The sequence below is a fragment of the Rhincodon typus genome, chromosome 44, assembly GCF_021869965.1.
Source record: "Rhincodon typus isolate 14 chromosome 44, sRhiTyp1.1, whole genome shotgun sequence".
NCBI classification, from domain to species: Eukaryota; Metazoa; Chordata; class Chondrichthyes; order Orectolobiformes; family Rhincodontidae; genus Rhincodon; species Rhincodon typus.
In genome coordinates this window covers 1020164-1035902 of record NC_063375.1, presented here as the reverse complement: position 1 = coordinate 1035902, position 15739 = coordinate 1020164, and the positions used below count along the sequence as shown (strand labels likewise).

At 53.3% G+C, this 15739-nt stretch overlaps 1 protein-coding gene across 19 annotated transcripts in view; it reads left to right on the top strand.

Moving 5' to 3' along the window:
- Positions 1–15739, top strand: part of LOC109926536 (RNA-binding protein 10-like) — a 34282-nt gene that overhangs the window by 10867 nt on the left and 7676 nt on the right. For 6 of the 19 annotated variants that reach the window (XM_048619857.1, XM_048619858.1, XM_048619844.1 and 3 more), the window contains exons 6-18: positions 1156–1229; positions 6586–6672; positions 7260–7320; positions 7655–7813; positions 8443–8603; positions 9063–9160; positions 9677–9764; positions 10805–10912; positions 11036–11141; positions 11441–11589; positions 11767–11914; positions 12281–12372; positions 15154–15312. In XM_048619857.1, coding sequence (XP_048475814.1) covers positions 1156–1229; positions 6586–6672; positions 7260–7320; positions 7655–7813; positions 8443–8603; positions 9063–9160; positions 9677–9764; positions 10805–10912; positions 11036–11141; positions 11441–11589; positions 11767–11914; positions 12281–12372; positions 15154–15312 — 1490 coding nt within the window. The remainder of the gene's footprint in view (positions 1–1155; positions 1230–6585; positions 6673–7259; positions 7321–7654; positions 7814–8442; positions 8604–9062; positions 9161–9676; positions 9765–10804; positions 10913–11035; positions 11142–11440; positions 11590–11766; positions 11915–12280; positions 12373–15153; positions 15313–15739) is intronic. The other 13 variants (XM_048619856.1, XM_048619851.1, XM_048619852.1 and 10 more) reach the window with 6 other exon arrangements.

Below are 15739 nucleotides of genomic sequence, written 5' to 3'. Positions count from 1 at the left end.
GCACCCCGTATCACTGTCCAGTAATACAACGCCGCTCTCCCGCACCCAGTATCACTGTCCAGTAATACAACGCTGCTCTCCCGTACCCCGTATCACTGTCTAGTGATATAAACCCCCGCTCTCTCGTACCCTGTATCACTGTCCAGTGATATAATCCCTGCACTCCCGTACCCTGGATCACTGTCCAGTGATATAATCCCCACTCTCCCATATACTGGATCACTGTCCAGTGATATAACCACCACCCCCCCCACACCACCCACCCACACGGCTGTACCCTGGATCACTGTCCAGTGATATATTCCCTGCTCTCCCATGCCCTGGATCACTGTTCAGTGATAGAACACCCCCACCCCCGCACTCACTCCCATACCCTGTATTACTGTCCAGTGATATAATCCCCGTACTTCTGTATTGGCCAGTGTAGGTTAGGAACGTTGTCTGTTGTTGAGTGGATTGGTGGAGCTGGGTACAGTGTAAATTGTACAAACGGTGTGGGTGGCCAGGTAAGACTGAATCCACAATCTTGCTGTTTGCTATTTTCAGAGGTCAGGTCCAAAGCTGGCCTGTAAGTAAGGCACCATGGCCTGTCCCTCTATAACTGATGTCAGCAGCCAAAGGCTGGCTTGGTCGATGTGCATGTCTGCACAACAATCTAAATTGACATTCCCGTTGTGTGTGCCGTATATGGTTCTCTGAGGTGGTGAAGTGAAGTGGTTTTTCTCTCCGTTGTGTGCTTGCGCTTCAGTTGTCCTGCTGAGGAAGGAGGCCTTTTTTTGTTGTCTTTGATTTGTGGGTCAGTAGCAGTCTGCACTGGGACTGAGCAGGGAATCCTGTGTTTGTTTCAGCTGGTTGTTGGAGGGGATCCTTGCGTCAGGGGCTGGCGTTTTGCTTCCCTCCCAGCTCTTGGGTGGCTCTGGGATGTGGGGGAGAGGAGGGGAGGTGGGGGGTGGTCTCCCCTGCTTCGGAAGTAGTTCACACGCCCGTCCGAAGGATCCAGGCTGCCCTGGAGCCGGTCAGCGTCATTTTATTCCCCCAATCCCGTCCCTACGTCAGACTTGCCCGTGCAAACAGGGTTTCTGAGGCATGCTGAGGAAAGGCTCCTTTGTTGTGATGAACTAACACACTCCGTCTGTATTTGAATGCTGTCTCCAGGTCAGAGCCGTGGTTTCGCCTTCGTGGAGTTTAATCACTTGCAGGACGCTACCAGATGGATGGAAGCCAATCAGGTTGCTCTGCTGCATTTGAACACACACAGACACACTCTCACACACAAGTACCATCTCTGTTAGTTGGGAGACCCCAATGCCTGGTTCACACGGCCATATCAGCTCGCTGAGGGCGCTGAGCACCCAGTTGCCCCCTTTGCTGCATTTACTGCAGTTACCACCCCAACTGCTTGTTCACCCACAAAACCTCCCGCCTCCCATCATCTCCTTTGCACTCCCTCAGTTCCAACTCCCTCGTCTTTCCTCTCTCTTGCTGTCTGTCTCTCTCATGCCCTCTCTTCTCCCCCTCTCTCTCCCACTCTATTTCTGCCTTCTTACTCTATCCCCCACCCTCTCTCTCTTGCCTCTCTGTCTTCCCCCTCCATCTCCCAACCCTCTCATCCACCACTCTCCCTCACTCTCTCTCCTCCCGCTTCCTCTACCTACCTTGGTCCTCACTCACTCTCTCCCTTATCCCTCCCCCTTCCCCCTCCCGTACCTCCCCTTTTCTGCCTCCCCCTCTCTCCCCCACCCCTCTTCACCCCTCCATCCTATACCACCCCACTCCTGCGCCCGGCCCTCACTACCTTCTCAGTCTCTGCCCCCTCCCTCCCTGTCTCTCTACCCCTCTCTCTGTCCCCCCTCTTCACCTGCTCTCATTCCGTTCCCTACTCTTATTCCCTTCCCTGCTGTCATTCTTTTTCCCCGCGTTCATCCTCTTGCCCCACTCTCATTTTCTCTTTCTCTCTCTCTCCCGCTGTGAGACTTCTGCCAATCCACCCGAACCCCTTGCAAAATTGCACGTTCCCCCCTGTCTAACCACCAGCACCGCCCCAGACATCGCACCTGGCCACCAGCCCAAGTTGCATTCCCCATGGCTTCCAGTTGGCTCTCCCAGAACCAGCAACCTCTTTCCCTTTGCCATTTCGAGTACCAGCCCGCTCCCCAGATCTTCTTCAGCTCAGCATGCACGGGATAAGCTGGGAGCGTCGCGGCCGAGATCGTGGGGTGCACGTCGCTTCATCCCAAAGACGTGGGTGCTGTGGAGTGGACAGACCGGCCCCTTTGCTCCCCCTGCACCTCCCACCCTAGGCCCCACCATAACGTCCATTCAGATGCAGCGCATTCCAGGGATCAGGCGAGGTTTGGGGATTGCGCAGCTGTGGGCCTGATTGGGTGGGTTTTTCCCACCTCTGGAAATGGTTGGGTGGGGTGGGGGGTTGTTGGTGCCAGTGGGAGTGTGGTCAGACTCGATGAGATGCAACCTTCCCCAGCATTGCTGAGTTATGGGGGTGGCACGGAGGGTCACATCGCAACCCATTGTTTTCAAACCCCTGCCACACATATATGCCCCCCCCCCCCCCCCCCCAACCCCCCCGACACGCACACAACCCACGACGCACACACACACATATATGCCCCCCCACCCCACCCCACCCCATTCTCAATCCTCTCCCCCGGGAATCTGCACAGCATTGCATCAGCCCGCTGCCCCACCCCACCCCGTGCTGGAGGGCCGTGTAGATCAGGCATCCATGTCTTTAATCATGTCGAGTGAATTATAATTTGCCAAAGAAGAAACACAGGTGGAACTGTATATTTTCTGATGAAACTACCTTGTTTTTTGTAAAAAGAAAAGATGAATGACTTTTAAAGTGTGGGTCACGTTGGCGCAGGCTTGGTTCTGTTTTATGTCTTGATTTTTTTTCAACGGAGAGAGAAAATAAGCAAAAGAACGTGCTGTTTGGAATTGAGCAGGTCCTGACACCTCTTTCCCCCATCCACTGACGCCTGGTTTAGTTGCTGTCTTTTCCCAAGCGCTGAGTGTGTGTCTGGGTACCCAGGGGGACACCCACGATTCCATTCAGGACTGCTGTGACTGGGTGTCTGCCTGACTCACCACCCCTTATCCCTCCAATCCCTCCAACCCCTCCCCGGGTGAATCGTTGAGTCATGAGGAGTTGAGGTGGGGTGGGGGGAGATGCGGAGGAGGCATCCAAGTGCCCCCCACATCCCCTCCCCGCTGCCTTGCGTACCCTCTTGGTGTAGCTTGATGAGGGTGCCAGGGGTCTGTGAGGAGGAGGAGGTCGGAACAGGCTCGCCAATGAGTGCAGGCCTTCCGCATCTCCCCTCTCCCCCAGCCGCGCCTTTGATGGACTTTCACCAAACGTGTGTGTGTGCGTGTGTGCGCGCACGCGTGTGTGAGAGAGGGTGGCAGTCACAGAGAAATGAAACTGTTGCTGAAACCAAGTGTGGAGGGTTAGTGATGAATTCTAACTGGTATCACGATGCTGCCTGCTGACAGGCCTTGTCTTTCTCTAATCCCCCCAACCTACCCTTCCCTCCTTCCCCACCCCCCTCACCTCCATTGCCTCAGGGTAGCGTCAGGACAACACAGGCAAGTGTTAACAGAGAGGTGCGGCATATTGCACTTGCAACTGACCCGTTTCCGTTCAGCCCTGTTTAAGGGCATTTACGGGGCAGGGAAAGCAACAGCAATCTTGCTGGGGGAAATCGAGCCAGAACATCTTGCGGGTGGGACAGAGGGGTGACAGTCTGGCTGCGTTGCCTTGACATACTTGTCCTGGGCAGTGGAGGCAATGGAACCGGTTGCCCGTGAGTGGTACAAGTGAGGGCCACGTCCCCTTTCCTGGTGTTATCGGAGTCGAGGTGTTGACTTGGCAGTGAGGTGGAGTTTGGTTTCTTCAGTGTGGAAGCCTCGTGGTGGGCTCAGGCTGAGTACTTGAAGGCAGATGCGGAGGGACAGGCCCTCTCCTTGAAGGAGCTGTGAGTTGGTCGGTGCTGTGGATGGGGAGCGAAGGAGCCTTCAGTGGCGCAGCAGCTGTTAGCTTGGTGAGGCGGGGGAAGATGCTTTGTAAGACTCCCTCAATGTGAGCCCACTGAGCTGTCCATTTGGGCTGTTAGCCTTCTCTTGGGAACAAGCATCACCCAAGGTCCTTCAAGATGTCAGAGAGGGGAAATCAGCCAGGGTTCCTGCCCCTGATCACTGGGGGCTTGGGGTCAGTAATGAGCCAGGGTCCTTTATCTCTGTCCCAGAAGCTTCTGCAGTGACTTCTGAAATGGACATGATGCTGCCTGACCCAGCCTGGGATCTCCCACCTGCCATCTGTTTCAGTTGCTGTTGGAGGAAGTTCAATACAATATCTGGATGTAATGTCCCGGGTGATGGAAGTTTGTGGGTGCTGTCCTTTGCTGTTGCTCACCTGAGGCCCTTTGAGCTCCCTGGTTTCGTGTTGAGAGAAATGAAGCGTTAGTGGGAATATTGTTGTTGCTGGTGATCTGTCTCTGCCCTGTGACTTTTCGAGCTATGTGGTAAGATCTGATCAGCAAGGCGTTGTGGATTGATTGTGTTGGGTTGCAGGGGAATGTCCATTCACTCGGAAGGCCCCTTTTCCCATTCATGTTCTCCCAGTTGGTTAATGTTTCTATCTGGAATCTGGGAAATTCTGACATTAATCCCTCCACTCTGAACCCTTCAATTAGATTCCAGTCTGTAATTCACTTCCAGATATGTTACTCTATATGCAAACCTTTCCAAGCCCTTGATTAGATTCCAGTATGGATCTCACTCCTGCGTATCTGTTACTCTGTATATAAACCAATCTGAACCCCTCGATTGGATTCTAGTCTGTAACTCACTCTGGGTACCTGTATCTTGTGCGTACACCAACTGAACCAGTTGCAGACTCAGTGAGTGGTCATTCCCTAAAACCTAAAGACTTGATAAGTTGTGCTGTTGCGTTTTCATTCTGTGCTAGTTGGTTGCTGTGATCTTGCAGGGAGGAGCGCTTCAGTGGCTAAGAGGTGAGCTCTTTTCTAGGAAGTGATGTTGAGAGGGCTGCAGGCGCAGCATGATTATCTCCACCTCCCTGACTCCAGCTGGAAGCCTCCCAGACACAGTGTCGGGGGAGAACTGTGCAGCTCTGCTGCAGGGTGGGTGAGGGGGGGGGGATTCGATTCCCAGCCTGCTGCTCCATTGGGTACAGTCTTTGTGGGGGGGGAGGTGCCGTTGTTACGTTGGTTTTGCCACTCCTGGGTGTTCTGACTGCCTCCTGCCGGGAAAAGACAAGAATGTGGCGCCACGGCGATGGAGCTCAGCTCTGATGTTTCCCCGCTGTGGTCGAATAGCCCGTTGGGCACCTTAGGCCAGATGCATGCGTCACGTCGATGAGGAGAGGAGGCCAGAGTAATCCTGCTGCGACTGTACCCGGATGGCACCTTGTTTGTGGCCCGGTGTGCCAGTGACTGGTTCTGCACCGGCCCTCCGGTGACTCGTTTCCTAGCGAAAGGGACCCTGTGCGCTAAAAGAGAGCGTGGTACCGGTCCGATATTTGCTCCTCCCTTCTCCGTTTTTCTCTCTTTTCCTTTCTCTCTCTCTCTCTCTCTCTCTCTCTCTATCCCGTTACCCCTGGCCCTTCCGGACTTGTGGCTGGATCTCCGGGTTGGAAGCTGCTTTGAGGGGGTTGGGGTGAAGGGGAGGAGGCACGTTGCCTTGCCGGGGTGTACAGAGATCCCCCTTCCCCCCCCTCTGTATTTCGGGAGCGTCACAGCTCTGGGTTGGGGGTGGGGGGCGGCGGGTGTGGATGGGGGCGGTGGGGAGCGTGGGCAGGAAGACGAGGCTGAGCGAGATTCCTCAGAGGCTGTCCTGGCCTTCCCTGAGCGTCTGCAGCTTCTGACCCAGGGGCTTGGCCTCCGGCCCTTTCCTTTCCTATCATTGGTGTCGGAGTCTGAACCCGGCCCCCCACCCCCACCACAACTCCGTGCCACGCCGTGCCCCTCCCCCGGCTCGCCTGGTTAGTTTCACTGTTGTGCGTTCTTGGTGCTGGCTGTGGCCTCCGGCTGAGGAAGGACAGTCGGTGGCAGGTTGGTTGGCTTGCGTCGTCACGTGGTTTTTGTTGGCGGCGATGCGGAGAAGGCAGTGTTTGCAAGTGGCTGCGGTGTGTGCTTGTGTCTGGAGTCCCATTTGAGCGCTGCTGAAGCAGGCAGCTGCCGCTCTCTCTCTTGGTTTCCAGCAGAACAGGTTGTTGCCTCTCCAAGGAGGCGGGGCCCTTCCTCCCATTCCCTCTTCCACACTGAATGAGGTGTTCCAATGCTGCTGTGTTGCTACGGTCGAAGGTGTGAGAATTTGGTCGGCTCAGGGCCGGGTCCCTTCCTTCCACAGTCGAAAGGTTGCAGCTGTTTTATTTTCTTGTTTTGTTCCATTTTGTTCTCCGATCTGTCACCTTCTCTGTGTTTATTTTTTTTTGTTGTTGTTCATTCCTCTCCATGCAGAAGGGTGTTTTCACAATAAGGCATGAGGTTGGGAGCCTTCACTCTGAGCGAGGAACTCATTGTGTCACTCCTGTGTTTCTTGCAGCACTCCCTCGTTATTCATGGTCAGCAGGTCTCCATGTACTACAGTGACCCCAAACCCAAGGCCAACGAGGATTGGCTCTGCAACAAGGTAAGGGCCTGCTGCGTCTTGCTGTGGTCAGTTGTCGGAGGGTCAGCGCTGAGGGAGCACCGCACGGTCAGAGGGTCAGCGCTGAGGGAGTGGGAATGTAGAGAAGGAGCTTTACTCTGTCTAATCCCATACTGTCCCTGGGAGTGTTTGATGTTGAGGGGGGACAGTGTGGAGGCAGCTTTTCTCTGTATCTAACCCGTGCTGTCCGTGTCCTGGGAGTGTTGGATGGGGGACACTGTAGAGGGAGCTTTACTCTATCTAATCCCGTGCTGTCCCTGTCCTGGGCGTGTTTGATGGGTGGACAGTGTAGCGGGAGCTTTACTCTGTATCTAACCCAGTGCTGTCCCTGTCCTGGGAGTGTTTGATGGTGGACAGCTTTGCTGTGTTGTGAGATGCAGTGTGAGAGTTGAAGTCTCTGATGAAGTGCAGTTGGGATGAATGCATTCTCAGCACCCTGCTTCTTTTTGGGGCAGTTTGTATGGTTCTCACTTTGTGCTTTGCAGTATTTTACTGTCAAGGTGGTGAAGAACATTGAGGGCCTCTGTCAATCCCACCCACCTTTAAACTGTCTCGTGTTTGCTTTGCAGTGTGGTGTACAGAATTTTAAACGAAGAGAAAAATGCTTCAAGTGTGGTGTCCCCAAGTCAGGTGAGAGCTACTGATTGCTTACGGGGAAAAAAAACACAGGAAGAATCATTCGTCATTTACGTCCGCACGGTAGATAATGCTCACCCTGGGCCAATGTCCAGTCACGAGGTTAGAGATAGAGAGAGATTGGGGGAAATGAGCCAGGGTTCCTGCTCCTGATCACTGTCTAGTGATCCCTGGGATAGAGAGAGAGAGAGCTGATATCCTTCATCCCTTCCTGGTAGGCAGCGACTACACCATTAGTCTCTGAAGGTCATTGGCGCTGTACTTTTCCCGTGCTCAGGATGTCATCTGTTTGTTTTAACGTGACACCCTCTCCCTCTCCCATCCATAGAAGGGGAGGTGCGTCTGGTGCCTGGCCGGAAGGACCTACAGCTGCCCCTCCCAGACGGGCCACAGCCACTGCTCAAGTTCCCGCAACCATTCCAACCGCCTCAGTTCCACCAGCAGCACCCAGTACACAACCAGCACTTCAACGAGAATGCCAATGACAGTAAGTGTGTGATTGCTCTGAGAAGCCTGACTGGACTGGCATATTTGTCCACGTCTGTCGCTGTATAACACTGGGGTACGGTACCAGGTGGGGGACGGGTCTGTCACTATATAACACTAGGGTACAGTACCGGTGGGGGATGGGTCTGTCGCTGTATAACACTGGGGTACAGCACCGGTGGGGGATGGGTCTGTCGCTGTATAACACTGGGGTACAGCAGCGGTGGGGGATGGGTCTGTCGCTGTATAACACTGGGGTACAGCACCGGTGGGGGATGGGTCTGTCGCTGTATAACACTGGGGTACAGCAGCGGTGGGGGATGGGTCTGTCGCTGTATAACACTGGGGTACAGCACCGGTGGGGACGGGTCTGTCGCTGTATAACACTGGGGTACAGTACCGGTGGGGGATGGGTCTGTCGCTGTATAACACTGGGGTACAGTACCGGTGGGGACGGGGCTGACACTGTTGACTGTGTGGAACTCTTCAGTGACGATCTTTTCCTGTCATCACTGCACTTTGTGTCTGGAATTGATGTAATAAGAAGTCTGCAGGATAGTATTGAACTGCGTGTATCAGACATTTTTAATTGAGGTACCTGAGGTGTGTCATTTTCTGTTTCCCTGACAGCTGTTATTTTGCGGAACTTGAACCCACATACTACACTAGATGTAATCCTTAACGCGTTGACCCCGTATGCAGTTTTGTCGCCCTCCAATGTGCGGCTTATCAAAGATAAGCAGACACAACTGAATAGAGGTTTTGCCTTTATACAGCTCTCAACCATAGTGGTAAGTCATGATCACTTCATTGTTAAATAACTGTTTACTTTTCGATGTGGTATTTGAGCTCATCAGATCATTGTTGGTATTGCACAATGAAATTGTGGGTCTGTATCAGGCACATTGGTTTGGAATCACGCACCCTCAGGATAGGGACAGGATGGGGTTCGTCTACACTGTTCCCCATCATACACTCGCTGAACAGGGACAGCACGGGGTTAGATACAGAGTAAAGTTCTCTCTACACTGTTCCTCCTGTCACATGCTCCCAGGACAGGGACAGCATGGGGCTTGATACAGATTGGAGCCCTCCCTGTGTTAGGGAAGAGTTGTCCACAGTCCATTTTTCTCCGAGCTGGTCTGGTATTCTGTGACTTTGAGTCTGGAGAGCGATGAGGTGTTTCTCTGGCAGGCGTGTACATGCTTGTTGCTATATTCAGGGAGACTTTCTTTTTGTCTGATTTGAAGGAAGCCTCTCAACTGCTTCAGATCCTGCAGTCACTGCAGCCTCCTCTCAACATCGATGGCAAGACCATTAACGTCGAGTTCGCAAAAGGCACCAAGAGGTATGTTTTTGTTTTGCCCAGGCAGGGGCACAGTATCAAAGTGACTAAAACGTATTGCGATTGATTCTTTCACCATCTCAGAACTCTCAGCTGATAAATGGTTAGGCCCACTAGCTGGTCTCCAGCGTGGGCTGTTAGAGCATTTAACTCCACCTGAGAGTACAGAGCAGGTTTTAACTGAAAGGCTGACTATCCTGCATCTTGCGCTGACGCTAAGTCAACATTCTGCTGCCTGTGGGTACTCTCTCCTCACTGTGAACTGGTGCGTGCCAGTTTTGGCGATGAGTCGCTTTGGTTAGCACGTGCAGAGCTGATGAGTTGTACGCTCGGGGCTCTTAGCATTCAATGATCCTGGGGATTTATAGAACTGCGGGAGAAGTAAAATTTCCGATTAAAAGTTACTCTGCTTTGCTGAGCTCAACTGGGGCTGAGATGTCAGTGGCACCTGTCTGTGGAGAGTTCCCTCACTTTGAAATCCTCTTTCTGCACCTCCCCTCTCCCCTTCTCCTGTTCCAGGGACGTGGTGCTGACTGATGGGAGTCGGGCGAGTGCTGCGTCTGTGGCCAGCACAGCGATTGCTGCTGCACAGTGGGCAGTCAACCAGGTGAGTGAGAGAGAAAGAGAAAGCAGTGTGTGTGAGAGAGGCGAGAGAGTGCTGAATCTAGGGCCTGAAGTGTGGCTGAGTGGGACCCCTCTTCCCCAACTTCCCTTCCAGCTGGCAGCCAGGTCGCACCCTGGGCCACATCTCGGGATGTGGTGCGGGTCAGCAGCTCCACACCTAAGCACATAAGAAATAGAAGCAGGAGGAGGTCGTCCGACCGGTCGAGCCTCCCCCCCGCATTGTCCAGTAAGATCGTGGCTGAACATTTTCAGCTCCACTTAACCCTGCTCACTATAACCATTAATTTCTTTACTGTTCAAAAATCTACCTATTTCTGCCTTAAAACGTTCAATGGGGTAGCTTCAACTGCTTCACTGGGCAGGGAATTCCACAGATCTTACACCTCTCGTGAACCAACCCTCTCGACTCCTGGAGCCAGGACCACGAGAAGCTTTGGATTCCCCAGAGACTCTGTGAGAGTCGGCCTGGGATTCCTTGTGCCTAAGGAGTACACGATGTTGGACATGATAGGGACTGGTACAGCAGGAACGGCATGTGGTTCCGTGAATGCTGGTTCCAACAGTCGCCCTCACCCACCCCCTCCTCGTCCCAAAGAGGAGGAGGCCTTGCAGCAAGATTCCTCTGCTGAATCCATGGTTTTTGTTTTTGTGGACGTCGCCGGCCAGGCCAGCATTTATTGCCCGTCCCTAATTGTCTAGAGACGCATTTGCGAGTCAGCCCCATTGGCTGTGGATCGAGAGTCACGTATAGCCTACACTCGGCAAGGATGGCGGATTTCCTTCCCCGATGATCGGCAGCGATTTCATGATCACCACGAGACTTTTAATTCCAGTACTTTTAATAACCGAGTTTAAATTCCACCATCTGCGACTGCGGGATTTGAACCTGGGTCTCTAGATTAATAGATGAGCAATAGTAGCAGGAGGCCATGCCATTAAACACTTCTGACGCATCCTTCTCTGGAAAGGAGTTTGGATTGTCCAGGCTGTTGCCCTCTGACCTTTGCCTCCTGCCCTCTGCAGAGTTCAGATTCCGATAACCAGAGCGCGTGGCTAAATCAGGATGGGCAACGAGGAGATTACCCGTACTACCATCATCACGATGACGGCTACCAGCAACAGTACACCCAGGTCAGTTAGTCTACTTGTCTAGGCAGGCTCCTGGAGCTCCCACCGCTGCTCCCCTGTTGTGTCGTGGTGTTTGACCCTCCCGTGCTGGGCCCTGATGCTAACAGGTTGTTTGTGTTCGGGCAGGGCTGCAACCAGTATTCTCAGGATTACCAGCGGAGCTCCGAACAGCAGCAGAAGAGCACTGGGCGCTCGATGCCGCCCACTACGTACGAGGCACCACCCACGACAGGTCAGTTGCAGTCACCACCCTAACCCACCGCCCACCCCCGCACCCCAAAGCAAAGTGCCATTTAATTGCGCATACCTTGCTCGCTTGTCATCGTGTTCTTCCAGTCTTTACACTCCTGGCTAAGCAGATGCAGAGCATCTCTGAGTTCGCTTCCAGGTCACACACCACCCTGACCTGGAAATACTTTGCCATTGCTTCGCTTTCATTGCATCGAAATGTAGTGTAGAGGAAGCTTTACTCTGTATCTAACCCCGTGCTGTCCTGGGGTTGGTTTGATGGTGTTCCGTTGACTTTTGCAGCAACAGAAGCGTCATCTGAGCCGGGTATTCCTGGTGTCGATCCCATTCCAAGTCCACAGTCGTTCCCGCAATCGATTCAAACCCAAGCAGCTCCACAGCTGTACCAGAAGTCATCCAGCACACCTTCAGACAGCACCCGCACCACACAGGTATGGTCACGTGCCACATCAATGTGGTATGAGCCCCAGGTGACGAGATGGTCAGGACCGACTAAGGGAGCGGGCGCTACGGGAGGGTTTGGCGCTGCGGGAGGGTTCGGCGCCGAGGGAGCAGGCACTGCAGGAGGGTCCTATCCCTCCCAGCTCAACTTGTTTGTAATTTTTGAGCCCCCGCAGATCTCACGACCCCCGGCGACCCAGAAGGTGGAGATCGTGGCCGAGCCCCAGCTCAACACTGGCCAGGCTCCAGCAGCCAGCACCAGTACACAGCTGTCTGCGAGCTCCAGCACCGGTACGCAGGACTACACCCAGTACCGTGAGTACAGGCCCTTGGGATGGTGGGGGTAACGGGAGGGGAGCCTGGGCCAGCCAGTCTTGTGACGGGGACCCCCTCCCCCCGAACGCCAGATGGAGTCCAAAATCGTAATGTTGAGCCAATCTCTGTCTCGGCGATCACTAGGCACGTCCGGGTTTGCTGAGCTGTATCTCTGCCCATCTATGATCACGAAGGGCGTACGTGTTTAGCTGTGGTCAAGTCCAGCAAGAGAACAGAAAGACCATCTTTGTGTTCTGTGTCCTGTGCCCCTCAGCGTCTGGGTCACTGGAGACCACGGTGTTCAAATCTAGAAACCTACAGCCAAAGCTTAACAGCGCCCTGACCCTCCATCTCTCCTCTCCACAGCCGTCCCAGACGTCTCCACCTATCAGTATGATGAGATGTCGGGCTATTACTACGACCCTCAGACAGGCCTGTACTACGATCCCAACTCTCAGGTAAAGCCAGACCGCGTGCCTCGGGTCCCATTTCGCACCGGGGGAGGCTTGGGGGTGTGATGGCGGGGGTGTGACACAGGCGGGGACAGCCCCATCAAACCTTGGATTCAGTGTCCCCCCCCCCCTCCCAGATCAACCCTTTCTTCATTCTTCCACCCTCAAACCTCCTTCAGTTACTTGCCTAGACGCTGCCATAGAAGACAGTACAGGACTACAGAGGGGTTGCTGGGGGGTAGCGGCTATCAGATGAATCAGTAAGTTGAATGCAGAGAGACAGTATAAAGGGTAGTTTCCTAGGAGTAGAGGGACCTAAGGCTACGTGTGCACATACCCACGGGTAGGTGATGGCCTAGTGGTATTATCGCTGGACTGTTAATCCTGAAACCCTCAGATAACGTTCTGGGGACCCAGGTTCGAATCCCACCAGGGCAGACGTTGGAATTTGAATTCAATAAAAAATATCTGGAATTAAGAATCTATTGATGACCGTGAATTGATTGTCAGAAAAACCCATCTGGTTCACTGGGGGAAGGAAACTGCCATCCTTTACCTGGTCTGGCCTACATGTGACTCCAGACCCACAGCAATGTGGTTGACTCTGAACTGCCCTCTGGGGCAGTTAGGGATGGGACAATAAATGCTGGCCTGGCCAGCGACACCCTCATCCCATTAATGAATAAAGAAAGAAAAACATTGAAGGTGGCAGGAGAGGTAGAGAGAACAGTAAATAAAAGCTGCTGCATTTTTGGCTTTTTCAAAATGGCCATTGAGTGCAAGGACTTGGAGTTAACGTTGAGCTCATAAAAGATCATGATTTGGTCACAGCTGGACAATTGTGTCCAGTTCTGGGCCCCCGTACTCTGGGAAAGCGGGTGAATGCTTTTGGGGAGAGGGTGTGGAAAAGATTCATGGGAACGATTTCGGGGACGTGGGGCTCTGGAGAATTTGGAAAAGCTGGGACTGTTATCCTTAGAGAAGAGAAGGTCTAGAGGGAGCTCTGGTGGTATTTAAAACCATCGAGTGGCACTAGGGCGGAGCCGAGAGGGAGAAACTGTTACCGTCGGTGGAAGGATTGAGAGTCAGAGCGGGACATAGATTGGAAGCAGCTAGCAAAAGAGTGACATGAGGCGACTTTCTCTTGCAGCATGTGGCTGGTGCCTGGAATGCTTGCCCTGGAAGCGTGGGGATTCAGTCGAGGCTGTCAAGGGGTTATCTGAAAGGCAGCAATGTATGTGGTTCACGGTCAGAGGCTGGATAGCCCCAAATGATGAGATGCTCTTTGGGGAAGCTGGCACTGAAAAAATGGGCCAAATAACAACAAACCTACATTAGTCTGACCCTGAGTGTGAGAGAGTTGTCCTGATTGAAAGGGTTCAGAAAAGATTTACAAGGATGTTACCAGGACTGGACGGTTTGTGCTGTAGGGAGAGGCTGGGGCTGTTTTCCCTGGAGCGTCAGAGGCTGCAGGGTGACCTTGTAGATGTTATAAAATCATGAGGGGCATGGAAAGGATGAATAGACAAGGTCTTTTCCCCAGGATTGGGGAATCCAAAACTAGAGGGGCATAGGTTTAAGGTGAGAGGGGGAAAGGGACCTGAGGGGTAACTTTTTCACGCAGAGGGTGGTGCGTGTATAGAATGAGCTGCTTAGAGGAAGTGGTGGACACTGGTACAATTACAACATTTAAAAGGCATCTGGATGGTTATATGAATAGGAAGTGTTTAGAGGGATATGGGCCAAATGCTGGCAAATGCGACTTGATTGCACGGACAAGAAGGACTGTGTGAACTGGGATTGAGAATCACAGTAGTGGATTCTATTAAGACACAGGCTCTGAAGGGGCTTAGACATGGCCAGAGGCTGAGAGATCGTTCTCTCCCACCACACACTTCCCCCCCAGCTGGGAAATCGAAAACACAGGGCGCAGTTTCAGGAGGCATCCAGTCCAAGGTGGGGAGGAATCTCTTCACTGAGGTTGGGGAAGCCTTTGCCGTTCTCTGGGCTATAGATGATGCATCATTGAATTCAGGACAGACAGAACTTTGCTTTGTCGGGGAATCAGGTGGGATGGTGTTGAATTATTGAGCAGGATCAAGGGGCTATGTGGCCTTTATCTTGCCCCGATTTCATAATGTCCTTGTGTGTGTGTGCCGCAGGAAGTGGGGAGCAGTTGGTGTGGAGGGAGCTGGATAAAAGCACGGGGGTGAGGAGCTGGGACAGGAAGAGAGGGAGGAGTAGGGAGTGAGGCAAGCTGGATAAATATACAGGGGGTGATGGGGGAGCTGGGGAAAGGAAGTGAGGAGGAGACGGTGTAGGGGAGGCATGAGGGAGTGGGGAAAGTTAGATAAATGGACCGGGACAGAGGGGGTGAAAGGAAGAGAGAAGGAGATGGTATAGGAGAGATGTGCGGGAAGATGGATAAACTCTAATGGTGGGGGAGTTGATGGAAGAAAGGAGACCATGTAGGGGAGATACGAGGGAGTGGGGTTAGTGTGGGAGTGAGCATCAGCGAAGGCACTTTCTTGAATATATCTCAGCCAGATCATGGTGGCAATCTACAATTAAACAAGCCAATCCCAGCCCCTCTGTGCACCGGGTAGAACAGAGGAACACGCGCGCACATGTGCACACTTGCGCGTGCACACACCCCTCTCCCAAAGTAAGATGCTCCTGGTTCGCTCCCTCCCCTGGTACCGTCAGATTGTGATTGTGACCCGAGCAAGTGTAAGGCTCCCGGGTTAATGGCGCTCTCTCTCTTTGTGTATATATTTTCATGTGTAGTACTACTATAATGCACAGACGCAGCAGTACCTGTACTGGGACAGCGATAAGCAGACCTACCTGCCAGCCCCTGACCAGAGCGGAGACGCTGCCAAGGACCTGACCTCCAAGGAGGGCAAGGAGAAGAAAGAGAAAGCCAAGAACAAGACCGCCCAGCAGGTGAGAATGGCCATCGGTGCTGGAGAGGGACTAAGAGTTACACGGTCACTGGAGGGCGAGCTCTTTAATTGTCACAGCTCTGACCCGATTTCACCTGCTGTTGCTGGTGCAGTTCGAACACTTGTTCCCCCTGACAGTGTGCACTAACCTGGGCTCCTGGCTGGCTGACTCACTGGCACAGTAATGTCACAACCACACATCCCCGAGCATTGGTGAATTGTGTGAGATCCTGAGGAGGCGTGGAGTGGATGACTCCTCTTCCTGGAGGATTCCCCGTGCTGGAGAAAGAGGCCCACTGCTGAGTCTGAGACAACACTCTGAAGAGGATCCCCACCATGGTCCCAGTACCACATGTTATTGCTGTAACCCTGCATTCACCACTGCTAATGCACCTAACCTCCACATCCCTGGGCACTACGAGACAATT